The 10,751-nt window shown below is 29.3% G+C and overlaps 1 protein-coding gene across 2 annotated transcripts; it reads right to left on the reverse strand.

Moving 5' to 3' along the window:
- Window positions 1–5,298: 5,298 nt before the first annotated feature.
- Window positions 5,299–9,715, reverse strand: LOC107404531 (transcription factor BIM2). Of its 2 annotated transcripts, none has more exons than XM_025068690.3 (8): window positions 9,476–9,715; window positions 9,211–9,320; window positions 8,593–8,677; window positions 7,109–7,178; window positions 6,917–7,012; window positions 6,384–6,799; window positions 5,840–5,969; window positions 5,299–5,598 (listed from the first exon to the last, which is right to left on the reverse strand). In XM_025068690.3, the coding sequence occupies exons 2-8, from the start codon at window positions 9,317–9,319 to the stop codon at window positions 5,497–5,499; spliced, it is 1,008 nt and encodes a 335-aa protein (XP_024924458.2). In that variant the 5' UTR covers window position 9,320; window positions 9,476–9,715; the 3' UTR covers window positions 5,299–5,496. The 2 variants fall into 2 exon arrangements, with proteins under 2 accessions (XP_024924458.2, XP_015866969.2); XM_016011483.4 differs by having other exon boundaries at window positions 9,211–9,323.
- Between the last annotated feature and the right edge of the window lie 1,036 nt (window positions 9,716–10,751).

Raw genomic sequence — 10,751 nt, forward strand, 5'->3', positions numbered from 1 at the left:
TTATCTTGTATTGTATTAAATTTTATATTCAATTGTATTTGATAATGCTCTGTATACTATTTGGACGATTATCTATTTAATTATGCACTGGTTCCCTGTTATTTATTTGAAGTCCTGCAAACTTGTGGTAAGTCAAATCCTTAGGGAAGATTCTGCCGGATTTTCCATTGGAAGATCCAATAGGATTTCTCTGGGATCAGGATTTATCTAAGGTTCCGGTGAAAAATCTTGGACAGATCTAACAAATTTTGGGTAAATTTTTTCTACATAAAAATATAGATATATATATATATATATATATATATCATTATGGACGGTTAGCATTTGCCCATTGAAATTTATTACAAATAGCAATAAATGGCAATAGTCCAACAAATGAAAAAAATAGTTATTTTCGTTCCTTAACTTATATGCTACTGTTTGTGTTGCGATAGTTTTGAGCAGATGCAATAGTTCTGCATGATTAGCAAAAGAAAAGAGATTGTCTTCACTTTATTTCTGTTGTTTATATTTGACTTTTGTTCTCTCCTTTTGGGTACTATTTTATGGACTTCTAAAAAGATTTTTGAATATGATACAAGCAAATAATTTTTTCAAGGTACAAATTCTTATTCTTTTCTCTTATTTTTTTCTTTATTTTATATAATGGCTTTGCCACTTTATTTAGGTACAAAATTTTAGTGCATCACTTTAATTATAGTATAATCTCCAATGATAGATCTGCTGGGTAATTTGAAAAGGAAGAACCTTTTTTTTTTTTTTTTAATAAGAAAGAAGAAGAACATAATGCATATGGATATAAGAACTATATCATTGTCCCACTCGTGGCACTAAAATACATTTTATGGAAAATTAGGAGGGATGAGCAACGGAAGGAGGATTATATAGAAAATGAGCAATCAGCAAGGGTAGGAAATTAGAGCGGGAGACTAGTTTCCGCTGTATATATATATATATATATTGTAATTTAGCTTAATTTTTTAAGTTGCATTTTTTTTATTTTTGTAATTTAATTAATTTAATTTTTAAATTGTATTTTTTCTGTGATAATTTTATTTCATCATATAATTGTTTCTTTTTTTAATCTAATTGTGTAATTTTGTTTAATTGTATATTGTAATTGTTTGTTAATCATTATTATTAATGTTTTTTATTAGGAATGCTTTTGAATGAAAAAAGAGCAGGGCTTTTTTTTTTCTTTGTGTAATTTAATTTAATCTTTTAATTGTACTTTTTATTTTTTTGAATTTAATTTTTTTAATTGTATTTTTTTCTTTTGCTATTTAATTTTATTTTTTAATTTTAATTTTATAATTTAATGATGTAAATTTTTTAATTGTCTATTGTCATTGTAATTTATATCATTATTATTTATTATTTATTTTTTGTTAAACTTTGGCATTTCACAAACATGTCGAGATCTATAAGTAAAGTACCAATCAATTGAAGAGTCATTTGGTAAGTTCTGTAGAGGAGTAAGTTTGTACGATCCATTTGGGACAAGGTGTTGGGATGTTGGAAGGAAAACTTGGAAAGGTCCGAAGGAGTGTTTTTCTTGAAGTTTGAAGAATGAAATAAAAGGGAATCCGGCTCATTTTCAGCAGATGTAGAAAAAAATGGTGTGGTAGAAATGAGATTAAGATTGTGCAGTTTTGAAAACTTTAAAACTTTAAGCAACTTGGAGGTGAATAAAAATGGTCAATTGTGGGAGATTTTTTTTTTTGTCATTTACAATAATAATTTTTTATAATTCGGATAATTCTTCTATCTTCATTTTAGTACATCATATCCATAACTTTTAAAAATGTAGATATAAATGCCTTATTAATTGAAATAAGTCATTTGATAATAATTTGCGAGATATTTGATGAATTATTTGATAATGAGATGGCATAAGAACTAGAATTTATCGCTCACAAAAGTAGAATGGCTCTGGATTAAAATTGGCTTCCCAATTGTACTACTTTAAATTCAGTATCTATTTGATTCAACATCTTATTGGCCTTGGCTATGATCATTTTTGGACTCTTATAATAAATAAATAAATGTAAAATATTCATCATGATAAACCAAGTTTTCTCATCATCATCATCATGCTGCATATAAGCTCTACTTAGAGCTAGAGTGTGGGACAATTCCAGCCTGATCAATCCTTTCAAACAAAGGATGAAATTATATCCAAAAAACAATTGGTCCTGTTTTTCGTTTCTATGGTCGTTTAATAGACTTTCCAATATATATTAAAATTGCTAAATTCGTAGATCAAATTTTAAAAACTAATAATTATAATTTAAAACCAATCAATCAAATATAATAATACGTCCCTCACACGCTTGAACACCAGGGAAATTGTCGTAACCGTAAATTGCATTTTTGACCTCAAAGTTGTGGACCAACCTCACCTATAAGAAGAAAAAATATAAACTTATAGAAAGATATGTGCAGCCTAATAGATCCTTGATACACATTTGCTTTGTGTTGACTGTATGGGTACGAGCCTGGTAATATATTTCACAGTTAAGGCTTAACCATGTCAGATTAATTTGTATAAAATAATTAAATCTTATTAATTGTTCAATAAATATATGTGTGGTGTCTACTTTGTCCATAGTAGTAGTAGACCTGCATATTTATATTATATATATATATATATGTAGAAGGTAACATCTAGTAGACCTGCATATTTATATATATATATATATAGAGAGAGAGAGAGAGAGAGAAGGTAAATGATGTTGATGATGATGTATCTATACACAACTCTGACCAGTGATATAATTGCATTTTTGAAACTTAATTTTTTACTATTTTGTAATTTAAACTTTTTAACTTTTAAAATTACAATTTTACAATTTGTTGCAATTTAAATCATATTTGATTTTAATGAATAAAAACGTTAATGATCATCTCATATGAGTTAAATGGTTGATATCAAAATGCAACATTTTCTTAAAAATAGATGCAAATTTTTAGAATTAGAAGGCATTAAAATTAATTTGAAATATAATATAATTTAATAGTAATTATTTAATCTACACTTAAAATTGTTATTAAACTTTCTTAATCAAAAATTAAATAAGACCAACAAATTATAAATTAAAGACCTAAATCGCAATTAAAAAATCCTAAAACTATGAAAATAGGGTACCAAAATGCTTTTTAAGCCTTTTCATTATAATCCTTAAGCGATGATAATTAGCAATGTTGTTAATCATCCGCTATGATTGGTATTTTTCTATTACAAAAAACAATCATATGAAAGGAAGTGCCGTTGTGGCCTATCAGAAACAAGGTCTATGAACCCAAACAAAAATAAATAAATAAACCTGGATATCCACATAAATTCTTGTGAGTCTGTGACAACCAAAATAAAAACTTTATAGTATTTTTAAAATCCTAGTAATGGACCCTAAATTAGTTTCCCAAATTTTGTTATATTTTCTTTTCTTAATGCAATGAATCATTTCCGAAGTGAAGACTAATCTTTGATAAAATTATTATAGTGGAAGCTATCATTGCTTTTAAAAATTGAGGCTGCGGGCCTCAAGACAATGTGGCTCGTCCTAAGTTGGTAAAGCCCCACCGCTATTCCTCTTTTCTGTTTCTGTAAAGATAGCTCTTGTACCTCTTCATCAAAACATGTAAATCCTGCTTAATTTTCTTTTGATATCTTGGTTAATTTCCTGTTGATAGACGAGTCACTTTTTATTAGGATGTGATACATATACATACATACATACATATATATATACTCACACACACACACATATATATATATATATATATAGGGTTTTACTATAAACTCCTATCAATTTACTAGTATATAGGCCTGGAAATTGTTTATTTCACATACAACAATTTTTTATGGTAAAATCATATATATATATATATATAAAAGAAAATTCTATGATACGAATGGTCTGAACCATATTATAGTGCGGACTTTAATATTGACGATAATTTTTTAATAATATTAACGACAATTTTTTAAAAAACTATCATCAATATTTGTTTTCATGTGATATTATCAATGGTTTTTCAAAAATCCTCATCAATATTAAAATCCACATGACAAAAATATGTAAACATCTGCACCATAGACAAATTCTATATATATATGTCACTATTTCCGATTGATACTAATTGAACCAAAATCTAATAATTAAGCAAATTTTCATTTGCGCTTATTAATTAATAAAATATATAAATTTACTATATTCATGCACGTTCTAATTTTTTCTAAAAGTTATATTTTTCTTATTTTTCATGCTACTATTTTTTATGGTTAGTTAAATATGAAACAATAAAAATATATAAAAGATATGTACATGTATAAATCGTTTAATTTACTCAAAAATATTGATAAAAATTCAGCCAAAAAAATGTAAACTGAGAGAAATAAATTATTTTTAATATAAACGATAAAAATATAACTATTAATAAGATAATAATAGTTTAATATATTAAAAAATAAAAAATCGTAAATAATTAAAGAATAAAATAATAAACTTTTTTATACAAATTTTTTTAGGTTGTCATAAAAGAGAAGAAAATGATTAAAAATATTTACTTTGTTTCAAAATACATGTTTTTTTCATTTATATAATACAACAATACGTTTAATTCATATTTTAAACTTAAACTATTCCATTCAAAAATAAGCATTTTTTCTATGGAAAACCAAAAAAAAAAAAAAAAACCCAAATATATGTACATAAGCTGTTTGTAAAGAAGTTAACAATTTTTATATCATTGGCAAAAGAAAAGGGCTTCCACACTTTATTACTTTTTATTACAATTTTTTTTTTTTTTTTCTTTTTGGGGTGAATGTTATTACTTTTGATTACATATTTCACTTTTGTGCTCTTCTTTTGCGTACTATTTTATTGACTTTTAAAGATTTTAGAATATGATACAAACAATCAATTTTCCAAGGTACAAACTCTTTTTCTTTTTCTTATTTTTTCTTTATTTTATATATTGGTTTTGCCACTTTATTTAGGTACAAAGTTTTAGTGCATTACTTTAGTTATGGTATAATCTCCAATGATAGACCTGCGTGGTAATTTGAAAAGTAATCTTTTCTGATAAGAAAGAAAAGGAAGAAACTTATGCATATAGACAGAAAAACTATATTTATTATTTGTCCCACTCTTAGGACTAACGCCTTTTAGCCTTGAAGAAAATAACTTCTTTCTTACCAGGGAAATTGGCCCCTCAATGGCACAATTTGATACATTAAAAAGAATTATACAGTAGCGTACAACCAGAAAACCAGAAATGGCAACCCCCTAAAGATAACTTGACAAAGTAACTACACAAAATTTTATAGATCGAGGGAAATGGTTCTTGACATGAGCTCCATGAAAGAGAAAAGAGAAAATCAAGCACAGCATGTACAATAACTAGGAGATGATGCCAGAATATTCCAAAACAGAAGAAAGTAGAGCGTAAAAATCTACACGAAAATGACTAAGGTAATGTCATACTAGTCTCTCATGTCTTGAGCCGTTTTTGAGCTTGATCTGAATCCTCCCCATTGCCTGTATCCTTATGATGTGCCATCGTTTGATTACTAGAAGTTGGATTCTCATATTCCTGGAAAACAATGTTAAAATGTCGAGATTACTCATAGCCAATTTCTAGCATTCTACAATAAAAGAGCTCGAAAGAAGTCTGCTAATTTGCTAACGAGAAAAAATGAAACACTTGCTCACGTATGGAGATTGGAAAGGAAAATAATGAAGGAAGAGGCAGCAAAAAGAAAAATCAGACGAAAGTTCATAATAAGAATGTAAATACATACTAACCAACCAACCAGCATCAGGAAAGCTAATACCTTAGAAATGGGCATTCTGGAGGACACTCCTCTGTTTGCACGCTTCCCAAGATCAATCTGCACTGAGATGCTGGCCTGTGACAGATCCACACCAGCACTCTGCAGTGCTTGAGCTAGATTGTTCAATAACCTGTTCAAAAACAATTTCTGCACATGTTACCAGCTTATAACATAGTATATTACCTAGAAAAGGTCGATGAGAATAACGTGCTAATGAAAATATGCCATAACTCAGGTTTCTCAAAGTAGCACAGTAAGTGAGAAAAATATATAATACCACAAGCATAAGAGAAGTTCATATCTAATCAAGCAATCATCCCTTAAATATATCCTTACAAGCATGACAGAAAGATTATAAGCTAAAAGATACAAGTATAGGAATGAAATAGTAAGTGCATCAACTCAATATTTAACGAAATATAACAAATGCATTCACCACCAATGATAGGAAGACCCATTGAATTAGAGTAAAAAATATTTCATAACCAGTAACTTAAAATTGTACAGAGAAACCAGAAACTCTATGAGTTTGTAAAACACCCACCCTTGAGAGTAAGCACTTGAGATGCTAATTGTTCCCCCTTCAATCATCAGCTCCTCTTGTTGGTTTATTGTATCACTTGTGCAGGGGCACTGCGTTGATTGTGCATCAGAAACTGGTCCTTGAAGAGAATGTGCAAGCACACCATCACTCCTCATTGGAGCAGACATGCTGGCTTGAAGAGGCATGGGAAGAGGAATTCCCTTGTTGGCAATCTCAGGATGACGATCCATAGCTTTGCAAGGTACATCTCTACTAGGGTCAGATTCTACTGGATTTTGTGTGCTTGGAAGCATTGTTGGGTTGATCGAGATGCTATTCTCATCAAATTTTCCGGGAAAATTGGACCCTGGACCAGAACCATTCTTTATGCCTTGAGGACTACCAATATAACTTTGTACACGCCAGTGACTGTTTCTCTGTTTTGTTCAGGAGCATTAAAAAATGAAATTGTTTGCAATAAACTCTTGAGTTTTGAGTTCCAAAACTCTTTAGTTTTAAAACAATGTTTAATGCCAAGAATCAAAAAATTTTACCCAAGGCATTAACTTTGTCGGCTCTGGACTCCATCCCTGGTATGAACCTTCATACTTTTGTACCTTTTCCTGTAAAACCTGGACATACTCGATAACCTGTACAGGAACACAGATAATCCTATGAGTTGTGACATTGCAGCATCAAGCATGAACTTGTTTTTACAAATACATTTACACAAAATAATGACATACCTCTACTAGGAATGATGCTGTATCTCTCTTCTGATCACTATGAGGTATGAGATCTCTCAGTATCTGGAATCTGAAAGAAAAACACCAAGCTTCTTCAAGCTCTATTGACAATATTATCCATAAGACCTAAAATATAGGATCAATTACATATTTGAGCAACTTCAACTCTTTAAAATATACCCTTACATTGTAAAGTGACCAGTAATGCCCACAAATATCAACAATTTCACCAATTCGACATGTAATAATCAAGTGTTACCAAGAGTCCAAAATAGTACATTAAGTCATTTTACGTGGAGCAACCATGCAAGCCTCACCAACTAATACTTCAATTATTGGAGATTATATTATTCAAGAAATTGGTTTGTTCAACAGCAAAATGATTTACAAGCAAAATCTTTAAAAAGAATGCCATTTGATGCAGAATAAAACATAATCATTAATCTATGTTGCTTATCAAAAATACATTTGTAACAACATCAAAAGCGCTGTCAAATAACCAATATGAATCATCACCATAATAATTACAAAATGAAGAGAGTTACTTTTCAGTATACTTTTAAATAAGAAAATTCAAGCATAGATTTTAATTTTGTTGAAACGATTACCTAAAATACCAACATATTAATTACATTGGGAGCTACGTGAATTGAACTAAATTATTCAATTGATGATTTCTTCCTTGATAATGTACAAGTCAAGGCAAACAACTTCTATACATGAGGGGTAAAAAACAAAAAGCCTATGGCATAAGTCAAAGGTAGTGATGCTGAAAGTATATCACCCATCACCCAAAGAAAGGTAAAGAAAATATCAGCACAAGAAAAAAATGGAGATTACTTCAACATTTCCTAAAATTTCAAAAAAACATTTTCTCACAACTAAGGAAAGGTTAACACTTTCCAATAAAAGTCAATAAGGGGCTTTCATATGTTACAAGATGCATAAAAATGCTACCAAATTTTCTTCTTTTAGAGCTTAAAACTTCAGCAAGTTAGCAAGGAAATAGCAAATCACAACATAATCGTCAACTCATAAATCTTCTATTTCCGTTATATATCAAACCAAAAATACTAAATAAATATTACCTCTTTACAAATCTAATGCTAGCTAAAAACTCTTCAATGGTACTTCACAATTATCTCTATATATAAAAATTACCATGCTATAGGCCAACCACCTTAAGAATAAAAAGTTAGTAAAATGCCTAAAGCAAGTTAAAAGTTCTTGACTTTCATAAACAAAAATCAATGAAAACGATCAGAATCCATGCAAATGAAAATAGAGCGGGTTGGATTATAACTCATTTTCCACTCCAATCACAATTTACCAAGAATTCTAAAGGTGAAACGCATTACTACTAGATGTTTGTATGCATGCGTTTCCACAAGGTTTTTCCAAAAATGCAAAGGCAGTTAGTCTAACAACTTCGTAACTTACAAAATGAATCAATTCAAACAACGGCAGACCCTGGTCAAGCATACCTCTCATTGATCTTGCTCCTTCTGCGCTGCTCTGTGACTGAATGTTTTGATCGTATTGCACTAGCTTTATCATTGTTCTTGCCATCTGATTCCATAGTCAGAACCCCAATATAAAGAAACCCCATAATCAGAAAAATGCAAAAAACCTACCCAACTCCACTTTACAAGATCGATGAAAGCAAAAAAATGAAAACCCAAAATCTAAAAAGGTCTAAATGTTACCCATTTACTGATAATCATCCAAAAAGAAAAGAGAAAAAAAAAAAATAAGCAAATGGTCTTTGCAGTAAACTGCAAAGAGTATATTTGTCCAAGTAAATTCCAAATTTCAAGAGTTAAAAGTGTAAAGTGCACACATACAGACAGACACAAAAACAAAGTGCCTATTAGTAGTAAACCAGAATTCAAGAAAACAAAGAATACCATAATTTGAAAAAAAAAAATATATATATATATATATATATCATTCCAAAATGAAATTGCACTGTGCACAGCTTGCAAACAGTACAGTGTCCCAATTACAACACCTCGAAAAAGACGATCTCTTACACTCGGATCTATACTTACATATAAATCAACATATAGAAAAGCAAAGGGTAGTGGTTATAAAGGAGATACCTTTGCTGTTGGGGTTGTTGTTATTGGAAGAAGGTCCTTCTTTCTTCGAACCAAAATCATCCTCATCGTACTCTTCCTCTTCTTGATTACCCTTCGTCGCTGTTCTCATCCTACTATTATGATGGGTCAAAATTATTATGCTCCAAAAATTTCTTTTTTAATGAAATCTGAAGGATGCCCAGATAAGAAAAATCTAAGATATGCAGTAGCAAAAGCTGAAATAAGAGATTTGGGGAAGAGAGGAGAGGGAGAAGATTGAAAGAACCTTTTTGGGGTTTTTGACTTGAGAGAGAAATTGAAGGTTGGGTAAGATTTGGGAAAGAAAAAGGAAGAGATTTGGGAAGTGGGTTTTTTTCTGTCTCCGGCAAGAAGGCCGCCAGAGTTGGGAGTTTTTTAGACAGCTTTTCCGGCTCTGCCAACTCCTTGTGACTTGTGAGACACCATGACTTTGTTTGCTAGGAAGTAGATGGTGATGGAAATAGCATGCGGCTTAGCTCATGTGCTTCCCGTGAGGTCACTTTAATTGATCACTTTCCTTTTTTTCCCCAAAAAAAAAAAAAAAAAAAAAAAAAAAAAAAAAAAAAACTTTATACAAAATGCTTTACGATAATTCTACAATTGTCCACATTTTCTGAAAAAAATAGAAAGCCCAATGCAAAATAATTTCTCCTACTCATGTCCTGTCTCCCTTTTTTTTTTTTTTTTTTTTTTAATGAATGTGTCCTGTCTTTTATAAAGAAAAAAAAATTGCAGATCCATATTTATTTTATGATAATTAGTAATACTTTTTATAAATTTTGTATTCTTCTTTTATCCTAAATAACAAATTTATTAATCATTTATAAATAATACAAAATGAGGAATTCAAATTTAGAATTATTATTTAAAAGACATGTGAATTAATCTTAACTCATATTTTTAATTATCTATACTTTATTTTTTTTTTTTTTGGCATACATGTGAAAATTTAGGTGTGTGGTTGAATGATGAAAAAAAATTTTTTTTTTTTTCTTTCCAGTGAATGTTCCTAATTTAGCTCTACAACAAACGGCTAAAAAATGAACGATTTGATTTCAGAAACGTAATTTGGTGACTAAACTACAAAAATGAGTAAAGATGACTTTTTTTTTAATTTACTTTTTTTTTTTTTTAAACTTTGTCCCATGTTGAATTACACAAATCGTAAATTCTCAAAGGGTATATGATTAACTTCGGATGAACTTAACAACAAAAAATCAAAACTCCCCGTCCGTACATCTTTTATTTCACTATTTTCATTTTCCTTGACTACCATCAATTTTTTTTTTATCGAGGAGTACAAATCTTCTCATACATATACATAATTCTTCTATCCAAACGTTTAGATAAAATTTCCAATAAATTTTTCCTTCTTAGCTCTTAAATGTTTTTAAAGGTTAAAATTTAAAAATATATTTAACGTTTATACTTAATTTTGGTTTATTTTATCTTTTTAAGAACTTTACTATTTTAATAAACTTATATAAAATTTGAATATATCTTTAAATATGAGTTTTTGAAGT

Source organism: Ziziphus jujuba, chromosome 12 (assembly GCF_031755915.1).
Source record: "Ziziphus jujuba cultivar Dongzao chromosome 12, ASM3175591v1".
NCBI lineage: Eukaryota > Viridiplantae > Streptophyta > Magnoliopsida > Rosales > Rhamnaceae > Ziziphus > Ziziphus jujuba.